The sequence below is a fragment of the Galleria mellonella genome, unplaced genomic scaffold, assembly GCF_026898425.1.
Source record: "Galleria mellonella isolate WM207_F2 unplaced genomic scaffold, CSIRO_AGI_GalMel_v1 utg33, whole genome shotgun sequence".
Lineage (NCBI taxonomy): Eukaryota > Metazoa > Arthropoda > Insecta > Lepidoptera > Pyralidae > Galleria > Galleria mellonella.
Window position 1 is genome coordinate 6,596,290 of NW_026442079.1, and position 20,943 is coordinate 6,617,232.

A 20,943-nucleotide genomic window follows, 5' to 3' on the forward strand; every position below is an offset into this window, starting at 1 on the left:
TTTGACAGTTCTGTAATGTCGAAGTGACAATGACAACTAAACCAGTTAAGTCAAATATTTCGGATTTCTTAGAGTTAAATTGACTCGATGACAACGTTTGTTCGGTTTTTCTCTTTTTCTTATAGTTTTTGTCTTCCACATTTTGAAAGTGGATAATTAATTATATATGGAATGTGTTATTTATTTTGTTAAAAGGATTAAATAATTATGTATTTCATCGTATTAAACATATGCTATTTATATTAATGAATTAATTTCTGTTATTTTTTATATGCTCTAGTGTTTTGTAACAGTGCACTAAATTTTATTATGGTACAATAGCCAAATTGAATATTGAACATATTTTTATAACGATTTCAAAGTGAATATAATCTATTTTAATGTAGATACGAACAATGGGCAAGATAAACAATTCGTTCTTATGGGGCATTATTTTTGCGTCGGCGACGTGGAGTGTGTCTTTGTATCTCTACTGGATATTGAATATGAATGGTAAGTGATTGTTATTTTTTTTCTATATAGTTCAATAAGTCTTCTATTGAATACACAACAATTTAAACTTAGTATTATTCTTTATCATGTAAGTATTGATTTACATATTTATTATTACCTATGTCCACGACTTCGTTCACACATCTGGGGTATATTAATTGCGATAAAAAGTAGTGTATTTCTTTCTCGATGCCAAGTGTTATCTGTATACTAAATTTCATTATGATTTGTTAAGACATACCACCATTACAATTAATATATAAATATGAAATTGGGTTTGTTTGTTACTTTTAACACCTTAACAGCTCAACCAATTATCTTGAAATTTGGTACACATAGTATTTAAGGTTGCAAAAGATATTTGCTATCCCATTCAATGAATATACTCCAGTTACATAGATGAAGTCGTAGGCATAGCTAGTTATGGTTTGGTGTGGTGTTTTATAATATTTCTTTAATTTTTCTATATTATTTCCTTATTATTAGTATATCTCTATCTATTCTATTATAGTCATTTATTTATCTTATTATTATAGCTTTATTTTTCTATACTTTATAGGATTAATTTTGCAATATTATTAAAGTTTTATCATTACATTTTATCTAAAATTGGTTATTATTTGTTTCCAAGATTCATGAATACAAAGTTGCGGACAAATGTTAATTATATAAATATAGATAAATTGTATAAATATGCATCAGACAAACAACTTTTGTACAAAGTCTCCCTTGTACAAAAGTTGTTTGCTTGGACACCTCTGTTTTTTGTTTTTATTTAATGGATGATAATGAAATGGTTATCCCACCCATGCTATTGGTGTACACTGGCGGGCCACCAGTGAGGGATGATAGGTGAGGATGAAAGCAGGTCAGTTAGTCCATCCTGACGAAACTCCATTAGACTTAATCATGATGGTTTACAGGGGGATCCCATGGAGGTCGATCTGATAGGGTGTATTGCTAGCAATGGGTCAGTTAGATCCTATTACTCACAATCTCTTTCCCCCTCCCATTCATGTTTCTATTATAAAGCAGTATTCTTTGCATGGCTGTCTTTTGGTTTGAAGGGTGGGATATGGCAGTGAATTTACAGGGTACAGAGGAATAACACCTGAATGCTCAGGAATGACAACACATGGGAGGTATCAAAGGCAAAATAGTATACTCTGTTATGTCCATGGTTACTGCTCATGTCTATAGGTGATGATTACCACTTTCCATCAAGTGGTCTGTCAGCTTGTTTGTCATTCTAAGTTGCATAAAAAAATAGATAGTTATGTATGTTTTTAAATAATATAATTATTATTATTGTATATTAATATGCTAATTGCCATTTTAGGAGAGAATGTTATAAATAAGACAGAGAATAAAATGCACTATCGCTTAGCAAATACAGATGAAAAAGATAGAATAAAAAACAATGACAAATCTATTGCAGCATTGGAGGGTAAAAATTTACTCTCAGATACTCCGCAGACTAATGACAAATACTCTGGAAATATTTGGAAATATCAACGTAGTGGGTCTAATTACCAGAGAAAGATGATGCTTAAAGAAAAATATGCTAAGCAACTTGGAATGAAATTGTCAGCAAATCCAGATAAAAGTTTGGGTAAGTATAATAATAATAAATAAATAAGGGATTATAAAGAATAAACTAAAGGTGGAGTTTCATACTTAATTATTTCACAGGCCATATAAAAATTCAAAAAATGTCCAAATGTGGTTTATTTTTAGTGTCTATGAAGTACTTTAATTTTTTTTATTATTATTTAGAGGTTTATTAACTCTCTAAAACACTTTAATTATAGGCTTTATAAAATGGTTGAGAAAGGCATAACTTTCAAAGAATGAAAAAATACTTAAATATAATTTTCATGAATCAAGATGATTATACTATTCTATTGGATTGCGCAGGTTATGCAAAACTGCTTTAATTATTAGTAGTTCACACAAGATTTTTAAATATTTGAATATTGGTCTGACAATATTAATACACAATTCCACTGGGGCATACTAGTGCTTGACAACATTGTTCGACATGGCCCATTTGAAAAGACATAGATTTATAGCTTAGTTTTCAAAGTGTTAAAGGATTTTTTAAATTGTTAGTCATACAGGTTATTTATATTTTTTTACATAATTTAAACAGTAAAAAGATTCTAAGTATATGGGATCATGAATAATATAATCAACTCATATTATATATATATTTTTAAATTTATGTAACTATTCTTTTTAATTTAATTTCATTCAATAAATTACCTTTTGACAGACTGATATAATTTTTATTTGGTCATGACTTAGCCTTCTTCTGGTTTATTGTACTTATTTTTATTTCTATTCATACATTTTATTATGATTTAATTTAAGGAACTTAAGAGATGTATTTTCTGTTGATATTTCGTTCAGTTTCAGTTCTTTTTATTATTTTGTTCTCATTTTTCTTTTATATTGTTTTAATTTTGAATCACAAGTAATGATTAAAATAATGACTGTGACTAGTTTCTCTCAGTTTAACCCATAAGAGATCTGGAGTGAAGATGAACATATAGTATAACGGTAAGTAAATGCTCATTGCTCAGACAACTACAGAGTTGGTTTATGCAGTCCTTTCTTATTTTTACTAATAATAACATGCGGAATAAGTTGTGGGTGTTAGTTTTAAATAGTAGTAATTAATTATAATTTATTTTTTTTACAGAATGTCTATATTAAGTAGCCATTTTATGATTTTTTTTATATACATGTTGATTTTTAATAAATTTATATTATTGTAGATGGCCAGGTTGGTTTAATACGTAATGCTGAAGACGTAAGAATGAGAGATAAGGGTTATAATCTGCACGCATTCAATACCCTTATATCACAAAGAATTGGTAATCACAGAGGGTTGCCTGATACTAGGAATAAGTTGTAAGTGCCTTATAGAAATTCTTTATTATCTTTTGATATATATATTTTGATTGTGAATAATGTTTCGATACTTTACTACACTCATGTTGATTAAAATCAGTTTTTTTTTTGGTGATTTATTAAAATTATTAATAAAGGACGAAGTGGAATAACAGATAAATGAACCTTGATATTCGATTTACATCTCTTATGAGAGTACTAATTTGATATCGCTTTCATAACTTTGCAGGTGTAGATTGCAAAAGTTTTCCTCAATACTACCAAAAGCTTCCATTATTATTTGTTTTTACAATGAACATTTTGAAACATTAATGAGATCTGTTCATTCTATATTAGATCGTACAGATCAAAATCATTTGAAAGAAATCATATTAATTGATGACTATAGTGATATAGAAGGCCTACATGATGAAGTACAAAAAGCTGTGAATAAATTAAATAGTAAGATGCGTAAAGATGAAGAAATGCTGGAAACTAATAATATAGATGATAATGTTGTAGTTGATTATATAAATGATGACAATAATGTGGATAAGAAAACTACAGATAAGAATTCTGCGAAATCAAGAGATGGAATGAACATAAGGTTGCTAAGAACTAGTAAAAGAGAGGGACTTATTCGGGCGAGATTGTACGGCGCTGATAATAGTGTAGGTGATGTAAGTAAAGAGTTTACAATTTAAAGATTAGTTATTTATAATAATATATGATTACTTGAACATTATGTGTTTTATGATGCTTTCTTTGTTATTTATTAAAAAGACAAATAAGAAAACACTGTTATGGTTTATAAATATATTATTTAAATTATTCTTTATATAATGGGGTTGTCTACTCCAATATAAGGTGATGTTACTTAATCTTATTTTATGACTGTAGATTTTGTATATAATTCTGAATTAATTTTCAAGATTCTTTCTCAGTAACAAAAGTATACTTCCATATTGGTGTCATAATAATTTTGTCAAGAATTAAGATTTTTATAAAAGAAAAACTAATAGATTATATCATTGATTTCTTTTTTAAATTATTAGGTTTTAGTATTTTTGGATTCCCATATTGAGGTGAATGTGGACTGGCTCCCGCCGCTTTTAGCTCGTCTTGTTGAGGGCGTGGATGGAATGAAGGTGAGGTTCTCATCGAGGGCTGTGGCTCCAGTTATCGACGTCATAAACGCTGATACTTTTGATTATACGGCCAGTCCATTAGTTCGGGGTGGGTTTAATTGGGGTTTGCACTTCAAGTGGGACAATCTACCAAAAGGAACTCTCAAAGGTTAGTTCTAATTGAATATATTTGATTAACAGTGTTACGACTTATAAGTACAATAATTTGTAGGGGCGTTAATAGGTGTTGCCAAATGTAAGTATAATTGTATTTTGTTAGTATACTAGCGTATATACGAAATATGATCTTAGAACATTGTATATTTTCTTTTAATATATATCGTTTCTGAAAAAGATAGTTTTATTCTGTTGTTTTATTATGTAACAGTCTTGTATAAATAGTATACAAGACTGTTACATAATAAAACAAAAACAACAACAAGTAGAATACTACTTGTTTTAAGGTAAATAATTAATGCAACAATAAATATAAAATAATTATATGTTTGTAGCGGATGAAGACTTTGTGAAACCGATAAAATCGCCGACAATGGCCGGTGGATTGTTTGCAATATACCGTGATTACTTCAATTATATTGGGAAGTATGACTCAGGAATGAACGTATGGGGAGGAGAGAACTTGGAGATTTCATTTAGGGTAATTATTATTATATATATTATATAATTATTGACCGATTTTATTTTCTATTTTTATTATTATTGGTATTTTTTTATTTTCATGAACATTTTTTAAATTTTCGCCTATAGTACTTTGGTAATACTTAAAATGAATTCTTAACGGCATATCCGCCATGTCTACACTGCGAATAGTTTCGTTCATTTTTTTTTGGCACAATTAGATATTATTATAGGAGCTGAATGAAGTAGTTATATTGTACAGAGGATACGCATAAATTAATGAAATTAGTGTATTATGTACTAAATACTTGGAAATCCGCAGTGCAGATATGCTCTTTTATGTTCAAAGTATTATACATTAACAAATTCCGAAACATATACTTATTTACCCATTTTTTTTAAAATTAATCCTTCTACAAAACTAACAGAGTATGTTATTTTTCAAACTAAAAAAAATACCAAATAAGAAACATTAGATGTACTTTGACAACTAAATGGGTTATTATTGATTAACCCATAAATAACGTTACATCCCTATTTAGGGGTGTAACGTCTATCTTATAAGTCTATAATTTATATTTTTTAGATATGGATGTGTGGCGGCACCTTGGAGTTGATACCGTGTAGTCGTGTGGGACATGTATTCCGTAAGCGACGACCCTACGGTTTAGGCGAGAAGCAAGATTATATGTTGCAAAACTCGATGCGTATGGCTCACGTTTGGATGGATGACTATGTTGTAAGCAAACTTGTTGATCGCACAGAAAATAAAAAAAAATCGATCTTGCCATAAAAAATATTTAAGCTTGTGTTTCACAGAAAAAAAAATCTTTCAGTTGTGGCAAAATCAGTATGCCCACATGTTTAAATTTAAAAACCAAAATACTGAGTCGATTTTGATGAAATTTCTATAGGACCCATCTGTAAGGATATCCTTTCAAATAAAAATATGAATTTTCCAAATGACTAACGAATATACAAACATAAAAAAATACAATCAAATTGTGAACCTTTTTTTTTTAAGTCGATTGAAAAGTAGATGACCGGGATTTGATGGCAAATTATATTGCTTGCTTTATATTGTGTATTTGCAATGCCACGCCTTGAAATTTGTCTTGTTTTCAGAAAAAAGTAATTGAACATAATCCATCGGCGGCACATATAGATGTAGGTGACTTATCAGAGAGAAAGGTTTTACGTGAAAATCTGCATTGTAAATCGTTCAAGTGGTATTTGGACAATGTGTATCCAGAACTGGAGTTAGGTGACGATACAGCCGCCAAGAAGAGAGTGGCAGCACTTAACGATCCAGACAAGAATAAATTCCAACCATGGCATTCTAGGTACGTATTCAGATTCTTTATTTGCATTAAACATGGTTACATTAGATATTCAGTTGTGTACACTTCGAGCTACATTTTTCACCGAAATACTGCTATGCAAAATTTATTAAAATACTATAACCTAGTCATTTTGTACATAATATAGGTATATAAAAAATAAATGATTATCATCAGAGTAAATTAAATGTCCATTATTATTTAGGTAAATTGGATAAAATACAAAATTAACATTCACAATAAAAAGAATATTGTAATTGATAAGTTGTTACCTTAGATTGTTATATATAATATAATACTTATACTACTTATATACATATACTACATATTTCTGGATATGTTTTAATTTATGTAAACGTGAGATATTTTAATTTCAACACAATTCAAACTAGTGTATTAATGTGAAATTTTGATATGTCTAAAGCATAAATAATAATAAAATCCCGTTTCGCGACGTTCGTTTCTATTAATCTTAGGAAACGCTCAGTTGTCTTTGTTCCCATCGTCGCCTTTTATGATATTGCCTGAGAATGGAACGAGCGGATGACAAGTGACATTTTTAATCCGTCACCGTACAGATATGTTAATTTATGTATTTATGACTTAAAATTATATTTGTTATATTTTTAGGAAACGAAATTATACGGACTCCTTTCAAATCCGTTTAAAAAGTACTTCCCTTTGTATACAAAGTGCCAAAGATATTAAGACGAAAGGCAGCGGACTTATACTTTCAAGTTGTATAAGGACTTTAAATCAGGTAATTTTTTTATTGACATTATTAACATAAAGTAAATTACTAATTATATACAAATTTATATAAAAGGTAACGTTGGCGTATTGTTTTATCTGTGATATATATCAAGTACGTATATATGCATGTATTTGGATAAAACTATGCTTTGTGTTTTATTTACACAAGCATGGATGTTATTATTGATGTTAATAATTATTTGTTGCTTTTTTATTTTTACATTATTTTATCTCTTTTACTGTGTATGTCTGTATTATGTGTATGTGTGTGTTATAATTTGTGTGCTGTAAGTAATGCAAATAAATTATCTATCTATTAATTTTATTGCAGATGTGGTTTGAAACATCTCGGAACGAGTTAGTTTTAGGAAGGACGTTATGTTTGGACGCATCCAACAACGTTGCACCATCTCTTGGCAAATGTCACGAATTGGGTGGTTCACAGGAGTGGAAACATAAAGGGACTGTAAGTTAATTTTTTTTTGAGCATAGAATCCTTTGTCACTTATACTGCTTTAAATTCTTGCGTCGTTAATGTTTTGTTAACTATAAAAAACACTTTAAAATGTCTTTAAAATGTTATATTCCAGTTGTAGTAGTATTTATAAATTTTGCTTAGATTTAGATTTGATGGCATTGTATTTATTTAATTAAAATAACATTTAATATTTCAGGCGGGCAGTCCAGTGTATAATACGGCCGCTGGTATGTGCCTCGGGGTCGATCGAGCTTACCGTAATGAACCTTTAATTATGGTGATATGTGACAATCAGCCTACAAACCAGTGGGACTTTGTTAGATCATAATTGGCTACAATTATTAAATAAACGTATTGTTTATAAACACTAAATAAATATATTATGTAGCTAATTAACGTGTAAAGTATTTTTTTCCATGAATTTGACATTGAATGTCATTGATTATTGAGAATTTTTTATAATCGGAAGATATAGGCCCGATATCACAATACTTTATTTACAGTATTTTAGTTAATAGGTATTTCGTACGGCCATCAAACAAATGTATCGTGTAATGTAATTTATTTTTTATGTTAAGCGCTACGTCTCCGACAATTGTGAATCGATTTATTTATAATTATCCCGAATGGAAAAGGTATGTTGGTTTTGTTTAAAAAATGTAATACATAGTGTAAAAAATGTAATACATTATTGTGATCACAGACATGGATTTAGTTAGATGTCGTTATTGTATTTATTTTATGTGCAACTTTTTTTACAGATAAAAAAAAGCCTTAAGCTTAGTTAAATTTTATGCTCCTATACGAAATTTTATCAAGTGTTTAGAGGATTGACGGAAATAGTATTACTGATGGTATTTATGATAAGGTTTGGTGCTTTGGAGTGGGGAATGTTTTATTAACATTGCAATATTTAGAAAATTGTGGTACGTTTACTTTTCATATAGATTTGCGTCCACTATCTGTATTACAAGTCTGTGGTTGTGTCTAATATAATTTGCATAAAAAGACCGGTGATAAATATAACATGTTACCATTGTTGTTATCTGACACAAAATATATGTTTAATAGTGTTTATAAGATTATTAGGTACCTAAAGATTAGAGAGAAATCAATAATAGTAAGTACATCCTGGCGTTAACAAACTAATCCTCTATAAGTTGAACAATTTGAACACTTTTAAGAAATACTATATATTAGTATAAGAAGGGGAAAAGTGACAGAACAGTAAATTTATAGGAATTGTAATTATAATAACTACGATTATAATTTATTCAAACTCGTCAAAATTCACTTTACACTTTATCGTATTACGTCTTTCTTCTTTTTATTTTTATAATTTGAAAATGTTTCGTTTTCAATCGCTAATTCTAAAGAGAAAAATCCGTTTCTTCTTTATTGAATCTATTTTTTCTATAATTAGTATCGTTTTTAAAAAGGAATTGAGGACTTGTAATTTAATGGTTGACAAAAATTACTATTGAGTTGAATTTAACACTTCCTCTTACCTTTTGTGAAATTGTTTAAAACGATATTGTTTATGTCTAAAGAATTATACGCTTATTTCAGTATTTTGGTCACCTGATGTAAGTGTTCTGAAATATAATAGTTATATTTTTAGGAAATTTCAATGTACGAACAATTGTGTTATCTATTATATACATATCATTCTACCACTCTAGAACCACTGAAGGTAAATTGGTAATAACATCTGGAATCTTGTTTTGAATTTCGAGCGCATATTTAATTTTAGGTGGCACCACAGTAAAGTGGAAACTATTCTATTTTTAACTGACATATCAACTTTCTGATAAAATCAATAAACATAGAAACTTAAGTTTATTTTAGAGATATATAAATAAGATGGGTCATCAATTTCATTAGTTAGCATATTTATATATGCCTTTTAGATATAGCTTGCCCATTTTACTAATTTTATTGTTTTTGAGGGAAATTATTACCTTGAAGAATTACTATCTTGTACATAAAAACTAAAACTGTGAACTTTTGTGAACGGTATATAAGTTCGTAATTACAAAAAAATATTTCCATCTCAGAAGAATTGTATTGAAAGTGAGTGTTCGTGAAATCACTTCTCTTTAAAAAGTTTTAGTCATTATACATTTTTAAAATAAGAAAAAATATTTTAAATATTTTAAGTTCCACACGATGAACAAATTGTTGGTTGAAAAGAAATACTAAAGAAATTAAACAGGAATAAAGTTGTGGATACTATTTAGATTAATAATAATTAATAATATATTAGTTTTATAATATCGTAATTTTGAGACTGGAACAAAATCTCACTATGTTATCTTGATTATTGTTGTTGTGCGTACGTCGGTCAAAATAATTAGTTCCATAATTAGATGTTGGTTGTATGTTATTTAGTTAAAGTTTTCTAAAGTATAGGTATGAATATTATTATATATTATTATTATACTCAGAAGAAGTATAAAACACTAAGCGTCTAAATAAAACAAAACAAAAAATTAAATAAAAAACATACAGAACAAATATAAATGCGTAAAAGTAAACGCTATAGGACAAAATTCCATTTAAATGTCGTTACTTTTATTCGTCGTAGGATTTAATGCTTTATTAACTTGGAATCGGCTTAATACCAAGTGCAGTTATAAATATCGGTTTGTACCTTGAGATTTTTTTATATATACCAACCGGCCTAAATCTATGGCAGTTATAAGTTGTAGAAATTATTTATAAATTTATATTCGTACCGTGTAATTTTAACGAATTTTATCCTGCTTTGTCATTCAAATAAAGAATTTTGCTCTAAAGAAAGATATAGAATATATATATGTATGGGAGTGTAGATTATTTGATTAGTTCGAATTTATTTTCATTTAATGGGTATATTTACCTTAGTCTTATTTTTATACCTATTTTTTATATTTTTTGGACGTGGTTGTGAAATAATATGACTATTTCTAAAGACGTGTGTGTTGTTATAACATTCGTCCATATTACTAATTTATACATTTTAGTAACCTTTTTTTGTATAGGCAGTAGTTTACATTAAAGAATTTTGTAGTTGCAGTCACTTATATATAATGTGGAAGGGAAAGGGTTTTTCTATTAGTATTCTAGGGGTTTTATGTGAAATAGACTAGTGGTTTTTCTATTAAAAAATTTCGATTTGCGATCTCTTGTCAAGTTGTTATAGGTTTTAATTTTTTTGATTATTGTAATCTGTGTAATATAATAATATACAATTATATAAACCGATCTTATTTAAATATATATATATATATATATATATATATATAAATACAACTCAGATATAAAATTGACTATGATTTTTTATACAAAATACAAAGAATTTAATGTTAATACTAATGAAGAATTACAAAACGTAAGGAAGTTACGATATTATTTTTTAAATACGAAAGGGATTTGTTTGTATTTTTATAATCTGTGTCATTTTAAGTCAATAATAATAGATTTAAATTTGAAAAAAATAGTCGTCGCATCAAAACAAAGTGATTTCAATTACTCGTTTAATTACCAATTAGGTCAAAACAAAATTCAATATTGAAATATTGAATTTCTTAGGTTTCATATCACGAGTAGATATACGAGTATATGTAATATTATATCTTTGTCACACGTAGTGTAACAAAACGGGTATACCGTTTTGTTATACTAAGTATATACTTTCCGAGTTACTCGGTCGCTTGTTTGATCAATATTTTTATATTGCAATTAAAAAAAAAGAGAGAGATATAATAAAAATACCAGTGGTAAATTTGTACTTTTGTACTTATGTGTTAGTTTGTATTGAATATGGAATCTCATGATGAAATTTGTGAGTTGAATTAACAAAGGTTTCATTTTCAGCACGATTGTATTTGACTGTAACTTTTTTCTTTTTTATGCTACTTATTTATTATATACAACTTAGAATGGCACACAAGTTGACGGCTTATCTGATGAAAAGTGGTAGAACCATGGATATAACAGAGTACACTGTGTCGCCCTTCATATGTGGTAATATATAAAGGGCAACACTGTATACTCTATGCACACACACACAGGAATGGTAATTCCTGAGGACGAAGGTGTTATGTTTTAATGCCCTGATTTTTATTAGTCTTGAAAGTGACCGTACATTTTATTTTTAAATTGTATTTTTTAATTACAATATGTAATATGCTATGCTGTGTATTGTGCTTTTTGTTATAAGAATATATGAAGCCGTCCTATATATGTATTTATTTTAGAAATAATTTATTCCTATTTATATATACTATTTATGTTTTAGTATCTCCCTAAAAGTTTTTATAATAAAAAATATGTTAAAAATGCCCGTATTTAATTTAATAACACAACACCTCGAGTATTAATTAAGTTGCGGGTAAAAGCTAGTATAAAATAAAACACCGATATTTTGATATGTTAATCAACATTTATTTTAACATTTAAAATTACATAAAAAGAAGGCATTCTGCCTTAAAAGTCTTTGATTATTTATTAATTATGTACCTACAGAATTGATTTCATTTATAGAGTGATTAGTGACTTAATAGAAACGTGCATCAAGTGTGAACATGCTATCATCCAATCAATACATCAACTAAATTTTGTGGGACCCCATAGAAATGTATGATAGAGACAATATTATTTAGTTATTAGAGTTACATTTCATCTAAAATATGAAGAAATAATCTGTAGTAATCTTAGGTTTCATTTTGAACAAATATAATGACGAATAGTGTATAAATAGATAGCATATTAAAACTTCATGTTATAGGAGAAATAACTCAATCGATATGTTTTGCATAGGCAATATTCATTTAGTTAAGTGAGAATGTCATTTAATTTATAAATTAACTGCAATATACAAATCAAGTATCTAACATCAAGAACTCAATTATAAATCACACAGCTTTACACTTTCTGAAGTGATTTTTTAATAATAGATAGAATAAAAATATTGAATACTATTCGTAATTTATTTATGTGAGCAAATATCGAATCTAGATTGGAAATATAGAAGTTAAACGCTAAACGAATAACGTACAGGTAATAGTAGAATATTGTCTCCAACGCTTAATTGCTGGCTAGCACTGACCACCTACTGTTTATGAATTAATTTATTAAATAGTTTAGGCTGCGTTTGGTTGGATCTACAACATAAAGTTAGTAGTCAATTCAAAACCAGCACCAACTGCGTTAAACGTTTGAATGAATTTTACATTGGTCCCAACACTTTTCAAAGAGATCTTTTCGTTAGTAGATACAAATAGTATTAATACGTGCATTTTCTTTATTTCAAACATCACATTAAAATGGCTACCATGATCTTATTGCAGTGCTTATGATCTTTTTCTGTTTATTAATGTGCCAGCAGTAAAATTATGGAAAACGGATACGGCCATAATTCAGATAGATCAATTATCATGTAGAGAGAGTGTCTTCTGAGAACGACGAAAAAAAGACGAAACTAAACCTTTTTAAACGGCATTATCTTCGAAAGGTAGGAATTTAATTAATCTTCTCATTGGTGATTTGTTACAAACTGTCATTTTCTTTATTTATAGATATTTATTATGTTATGGTCTTACAAAATATTACAAAGTATAAAACAATTGCGTCAGCAAATAAATGATTGTCTCTAGGACGTTTTTGTCACTACACTCTATCTATATGTATAAATGATCTTTACATAATACATGTAATAAATAACTTTATAACAGGAAAATACTCTGAGACGAAATTTTGACACGAGGTGTAAGAATGATATTTAGTATGATGATATGATGTTATGATAAATGATCGGATACCCTTCTCGGTGTAAGTACACTACTAAGTAAAGTTTCTAATAGCTCTAGAAAAGCGAACAGGCGAAGTTTGTGTAGTATCTCGGTATTAATCATAATATTGTGTACGTACTTATAAATATTGGTCTTGCCAAATTTTACTACTGATATAGATTGGATGTAGGTACCTACCGAGAGAGTACGACCGATTGAACATTATACTATACATATTTAATTATAACAATATTTAAATAACACGGATGAGATACACAATTTAGAAATAAGAAAACATCGGTGAAGTATATTTCAAATTTCGTACTTATCATCGAATCGAAGAAATATACGATGAGTTACGGCCATTAATTATTAAAATATAGATTAATAAATTTGAATGGGAAAAATAACACCGAACATCTAGTACAACATTTGATATCATTAAGTATTAAATTCTCTTCGTCACGTTCAAAAACTGGATCACTCGTATTTGTTTTATTTGCTTTCGAATTGTTTTCTTAATAAATTGTAAAATTATTAATTAGCGAGCGGATGGATGCATGTGGACATTGTTATTTGAATCCAGTTTTTTAACGCTCGATTGACGAATGCAATGTTCGTAGATACGCTTACAAAAATTGTTTACATTCGTTGTACACAACCCACAGTTAAAACTTTCGTGTTTCAATCGACATACGTTTAAAATACAATAATTAATTTTAAATACATTTTAACTCTATAAAATGAAATACATTTTTGCAGGGACTTACTTAACGTTAAAATTTCCTTAGCTTACCTGTTTTCTTTTTAATATTGTTTACAATGTTAATATGTTGAGGATTTGTTCAGAGCTAGAGGTGACAGAGAGGTGCATAACTATGGTTATTGTCCGATCAGCATGTGGAGCTGCAGTGAATTATATGTCAACGGGCCTTAATTTTACAACATCAATTTGTATGCACGATTAAAGTACGGTAATATGTAGGTATATAACGTCCAGCTTAAATATACAATTTAATGTACAAATATACTGTAACATGGACTAGCCGTTTGTTTAACTTTTTGCATAGCAAGTATATCAATTTCTGGCCATAGAACATATTTTGAAAAATGACCACGCTTTTTTCGATTACAGGTCTCAAAAAAGATAGTCAACATTAAATAATATTTTAGTATTCCTATAATAAGCTGTAGACGTTATTGGTATCTATAATTACTGATACTTATTATGAATTATAATTATAACATCACTCAAGTGGCATAAATAATCTTAAATTCCAAACATTCATTTTAATGTACATTGTTTCATTTATGTTAAATATATATTTATATATTATATATATAAATGATAGGTGCTTTGCCTATAATATGATAATTGATACCACACTATCTTCATCTGTAGCTAATTGTACAGGATAAACATAACAAAAAATACAGTAATATTTAATTTTGACATTGCAGGATATTATATCTGAACTGCAACCTTATCTACAAAGTCCAATTGGGCGCCACTGAATATCTTGCAGCCTTTATATTCTACGTACGGTATAATTTTGTACAATACAACTAAACATCATCCTATCATATCTACAAAGTGGTTTACAATAATAATACCGAATAGCATATGAAAAACATAAAGAGTAAGTAGTACCTACTTACTCCACGAGTTAGACTGCAACATATTAAGTTTGTATTACTGTATTCATTATTATGTTTAAAACATATAAATTCTACATATTCACAACTAATTGTCTGTATTGCTTTCTACGAGAATAACACGTATCGTCCGTAAAACTATAAACTAATAATAGTAAACAATTAATTATAACACATAAACACATTTAAAGCATTGTTTATTATAATAAGTGGTTTGCATTGGGAATATTATACCACGAGAACCAGTGCCTAAAATTGTATGTAGTAGGTCGATGTTTTAATTCGTGTTCTCCGATAGATTACGATAGACCGATCCTTACTGAAGATATGCATCTATACACCTCCTCAGTCTTGCCACTAGCTCAAGGTAACATCAAGGGGACACATTAATTACGTTACTCTTAAACTGTTAATTGAAGGAACAGCAAGCACCCCGTTTCATCGAACGCAATTTATAATCTTATTAGTTTTAAGTATTACTGTGACGTCATTAAATGAAGCCTAATGCAGTGGATCGGCTATTTTTCAGTGTAAGGTGCAATTAATGGATTTATTATATAGGTTACGTTTGTAATTTGTGACGACGAAGGTGTGTGCTGTTTGTCGACGATTACGGGGTTAAGTGTCGAGGGAGTTAGTGGGTCTTATGTTATTGCGACAACAATTACATTGTGACATTGAAACATTCATGTATACTGAATAATGTATGCTTAATAATTATTACGTTAGGTGGCCACAAGGCTTAAGATGAGAGACTAGAGTTACTCGAGTAATTCGGCATCAGTCAGCCTTGTGACATTACGAGATAACACGCCGCGTCCGGAAATATTGAGTTCTAGCAAACAAAAATCACCTCTTGATAAAATTGGCCCTTTCACTATGGTCGCATATAGACCGTAATCACGTTACTAAAATATTCTCTCTCATAAAATTCGCTTAGTTACATCTATATTTGCGGAGGCAGTGCGATTGTATCCTTAGTGCCTGATTGAAGAAAACAAGAAGCACAGGGGGCTTATGTTGCCCTGGAGGCTCTTTTACCTCACGAAGTATACAACCTTAACATTTAAAACAGGTTAAAAAAATAGGAATAGACTTTGGATATACTATAGGTCGAGGGCCGGTCATGCACAGTAGCAAAGTTATTCACGCGCTGGACAAATTAGCTATAATTATACCTATACATTTCTCCTTTTCATTCATTCACTTTAGAACAATTGTGAATACCTACTATAAATCCAGTTTATTTTGCGTACGTTCTACCCGACCTCAATATATAGATTTTACGACATAAAAATAACAAGATCGGGTAATCGTTGACAATAATTGCTAATATTTAATCAGCATGTCACTAACTCAAATTCTATGGACGGCCTGCCCTCGGTCTAAAAGGCCACTACTTAAATATACGTAGAACACATATCTTAAATAACTAAATGCCGCCATTTTGAATTGATGCTGAACACAAAATGGCCGATTACATGGAGAGATTCTGTCGTGTATTCAAGTAGTGACCCTATGTAGGGGTTTGCCTGTAAAGGCAGTGATAGTGGAAGATCGTGGGAGCGCAAGGCGAAGGGCGCTGGGGATAGGCGTGAAACATTACGCGATGATTATGCTTCTACGTACATCAATTATTAAGCTTCGAAATATGTACTCATTGAAACGAAGATTAGCTATAATAATTAATGTCAATAGTAGCAGCAATTTATGGGAGTAGATCTCTGAACGGTAACCGCAAACCATAAATTCGAAACATGTCTATCTAAACCTGTCGTATATACATCCGCGCTCTTAACTAATAGCATAATACATATTGTCACTATTCAGAAATCTACTACTTCACTTAAAACATCAACAACCAATTTAAAACATCGGTATTATTGATATTTTTGAGATCATTAAATTATTGTTGTCACTCTTAATGGATAATAATAAAGTACAATGTATATCTGTGCACTTGGTAACCTAAATTCCGAATATACGCGACTAGAAAATGGAATGTATTAACGAGTACACAGCATACGAAATACGGCAAAGCAGCGCGTATTCTAGAACGCACAATGTCCTAATATCTAGTTAAAAATGTCTTACTATTAATTTATACTGATATAATACTGCCCGATTTCCTATTTAACCTACGCAGTCTGTACGAATTGCCCGAGATATCATGTTGGGGTGAACTCGGGCAAGATGACAAGCTGTCGATATGCACTTATAAGTACCAACTTAAACTATTATGTATAGCTAATGAAATGAGTGAAGCTTCGTAATGTAACGACGATATTGTCGTTGGGTCGTTGGTATTGTAGCTATATTAGGTCCGTAACCGAAATTTCTACGGTATGATGATCAGCCACTATTTTCAAAGCGAACCAGCAGGCAACGAGTCATCCCATTACTCCTCATGTGGCTCCTGAGCGGTAGTTAAGCAACTTCGTAGAAAAATCAAAATTGAATAGCAATAACACTATATCCATAATATGGATGTTAAAACTATTTTCATTACGTCTTATAGATTTTTATCACAGTCCTGGTGAAAAGAGGTTGTAATTCTAGATAACTCTGCATTTATAGAATGATATTCACGCCATTTCCTTAGACGATCGTTAGGAAGAATTGTATTAAAATATTAAAGTATCTAATGGACTATAATAGGAGAGGCTCTATTATTAAAATTTTGCTTTCTATAGAATCTGATAAAAATAAGTATTTGAGCATAAAACAAACGTGGAAAACCATTGCCCGTCTACTTATTTAAAAAGTTAAATTACCTAATATATCTCTACATGCTATTAAAATCGATTTATAATAAAGTTTTGAACCCATTATTATTTGATGAGGTTAGAAATTATAAGATATGGCTTTGGTCATTCATATAAGTATCATGAGCTAGTTAGGCGTGATTTGACTGACTGATGGATATATCAGTGCACAGTTCAAATCGATGCATCTACTTAGAAACTTGAAGTTTTACAAAAGGATTCATACATTACGTAGGCATCCACTAAAAAAAGATTTAAAACTCCTACGAAAACAGGAGATAAAGGCTTATGCACGGGCGAAGATACAGTTTCTTCTAGTCCCGCATTTCGCTGTCCGTTGCATGCTGGGAGCATCATTTACTCGGAAATAGTGGATACGAGTCCTATTTAGCGTTTCGGTGGCTTATAACCATGGGTCATACGTTCTAAGAATCGATGTAAATCGTGGAACCGGGGTCGCTGCATGGGTTCCCTCCTCCAGCACTCGTGCATCAAATCGTACAGCTCCCGACGGCAGCGTGGTGGGGGCGCGGCTGGAACTCGTGCACTACGCCCGCCACAGCGCCATTCACTTGCATTTGCAACAACCTAGAATGGCAAATGTAATGTGTTTTTTTGCTAAATTCTGTCAATATTATATAAATGTATATTAAACTGTATGTATATATTTCAAAAAGCGGTAAGTGGTATACTTTAGTCGATAGATATGAACTAATAGCTATATATAAATTTTCAGTGCTGCTTTTTTATGCTTCGTTATCCTTAAAGAAAAATGGAAATATTATGTTATTATACTATCTAAATAACTACCTTTATTTTTTTTAAATTGTATTTAGATAGTCGATGTTAGGTCGCTAATATAAGTGATATAGATTATTTTTAAATTTTATAGATGGTAAATACTAAGAAAAAAAAAAATAGAAGACAACTGCGAAAAAATTCTTACTTGATCGTCATTCATTTCCTCAAATGGTTTGGACATACAGTAAGTGAGTACCTCCCACACGGTGACACCGAAAGACCACACGTCACTAGCTGGTGAATACATTCCCTGGAAAGATATCAGAAGGTAAATCAATGACTTTTAATAAACTTTGTAGTCATTACGTGGTAGTAGTAAAGAAGTTGTATTAGTCGACAACTTAAAATAGATGATACTTAGTGGACACTACTAAAAATGAAAGAATGATAAGAGTTAAAGCATGAACATTATGATTTTATATAGACTCGAATGGTTACCATGTGTGTGCTATTGGATATATGTAATCATCGTCACATCAATCAACTGTCCATTGTTGAACATAGGCCTCCGCCATAAGGGCAATTTTACCAATCGCAGTTAGGCTTCATTAAGTTCTCTTAGTCGCCTCTTTTGACACTCTGGAACGGGAAAAGGGATCGCACGTTCCGTGTTGAACCACATTATATATATATATATATATATATATATATATATATATATATATATATATATATATATATATATATACATTCAACCGTAATTAGGCTTTTTATGACGTTTTAAGAGGGATGCTGCTGCCCGTTCTTCGACTATTAAGTTTTCTTAGACGCCTCTTAGACATTATACATACCCTGACAATCAGAATAATTTCCTACATATATATTATTATTTTCTTTATTATTTTCTTATATTATTTAAGATATGATGATACCAATCGTAAACTTTATTCGATTTAATTAAGTTCAGTTATAGGACAATGTTTAGTCTTGAAATAGGGCTTGTTACACGTGTCTACATATATTTATGTATATTTCATATTTACCAATAGCAAGCTCTCCCATGCCATCCAGCGGAGCGGCAAGCGTGACCCGTCGGCCATCACGTGATAGTCACCGACAAATTCTTCACAGAACATCGCATAATCAGACACTTTAACGTTTAGATCCTCGCTCACTGTTACGTTTCTGGAAATCAGAAATGGGATATAATTAACAGAAGCAAGGGAGAATTAGTGACAATAAAGGTTTACAGGGGGAAGGGATAGTTAGTAATGCGGTTTACCACTCCCAATGCTAGATATATAAAACTATCACGTCAGTCTACACGTGTTCCCCCCTAGAATCCTTCATGCTGTATTCCAGGTGTATTTTGCACGATGGCCTCAGTTATTTTGTGCATTACACGTAATGGGGTTCATTTATAATAGTAGATATGAGTAATGAGGTAAACTATAAACAAATCTGTCTATTTAATTTAATTACCCAAAATAAATGTTCATAAATAAAATGTTGCAGTTAATTGACATGAGAGATCTCTCCAGTTACGTAATTTTAAAATTGGAAATAAGTCCCACATCGTTTAACCTCGATCAAAATGAGTTCAATTTGTAAAAGATTACATGTAAGATGTAATCTATTACACTATGAATCGGTTCTGGTCGAGTTTAAATAGTGTTGATTCTAGTTATATATCCATCAACTATGACTACACAGTGACCAAAAATACTTAAAGAAATACGAAAAACAAGAAAATAAGTACACATGACACGATCAAAAGAAACATAATAAGTAGTTATTTATAAGATGAAGTTATCATAAAAAATTTAGATTATTAAGTAGGTTAGTTAAGTAAGTAAGTTATATAGGTACATACCGAGCTGCGAGATCTCTGTGTACTAACTCGAACGATTCCAGATACTTCATGCCGGCTGCTATCTGGCAGCATATGTGAATCAAACTCGAATAACTGCAAAATATATTGTAACATGTAATTAATACGCGTGCAATAATAATGATAATGAATTTTTAAAACAATTATTTCTATTTATTTTATTTTTTTACAAAACAATTACAATATAAAATTTTATTTTTGAAACATTCTAAATAAATGACTATCGAATCTATCGAGAAATATGTTCAACCATATATATGAGACATAACAAGATAAGTAACGTCCATCATTTTGTTCTTTTCTAGTTTGTTTCAAATCAAATTTTAATTATTATAAAGCTCGCCATTAGTACAAATTTTATTATGCAATAAAGAATAAATAATATATACAAA

At 29.9% G+C, this 20,943-nt stretch overlaps 2 protein-coding genes across 4 annotated transcripts in view; one reads left to right on the top strand and one right to left on the bottom strand.

Moving 5' to 3' along the window:
* The first annotated feature begins 70 nt into the window (after window positions 1-70).
* On the top strand, window positions 71-10,983 carry LOC113519794 (polypeptide N-acetylgalactosaminyltransferase 35A-like). Of its 3 annotated transcripts, none has more exons than XM_026905008.3 (11): window positions 71-492; window positions 1,832-2,104; window positions 3,273-3,408; window positions 3,638-4,067; window positions 4,443-4,683; window positions 5,027-5,172; window positions 5,740-5,892; window positions 6,279-6,496; window positions 7,124-7,253; window positions 7,578-7,712; window positions 7,921-10,983. In XM_026905008.3, exons 1-11 carry the CDS (start codon window positions 396-398, stop codon window positions 8,050-8,052), a joined length of 2,091 nt encoding a protein of 696 aa, XP_026760809.1. In that variant the 5' UTR covers window positions 71-395; the 3' UTR covers window positions 8,053-10,983. The 3 variants fall into 3 exon arrangements, with proteins under 3 accessions (XP_026760809.1, XP_026760817.1, XP_031767374.1); XM_026905016.3 differs by having other exon boundaries at window positions 1,931-2,104; XM_031911514.2 differs by lacking the exons at window positions 71-492; window positions 1,832-2,104 and adding an exon at window positions 2,819-3,054.
* Window positions 10,984-12,139: 1,156 nt separating this feature from the next.
* LOC113518090 (discoidin domain-containing receptor 2-like) overlaps window positions 12,140-20,943 on the bottom strand; it is a 252,127-nt gene continuing 243,323 nt past the window's right edge. Inside the window, exons 15-18 of the mRNA XM_026902858.3 lie at window positions 20,534-20,626; window positions 19,704-19,845; window positions 18,866-18,970; window positions 12,140-18,507 (exon numbers count right to left, since the gene is read on the bottom strand). Of these exons, the coding sequence (XP_026758659.1) occupies window positions 18,307-18,507; window positions 18,866-18,970; window positions 19,704-19,845; window positions 20,534-20,626 (541 nt within the window). The 3' untranslated portion in view covers window positions 12,140-18,306. The remainder of the gene's footprint in view (window positions 18,508-18,865; window positions 18,971-19,703; window positions 19,846-20,533; window positions 20,627-20,943) is intronic.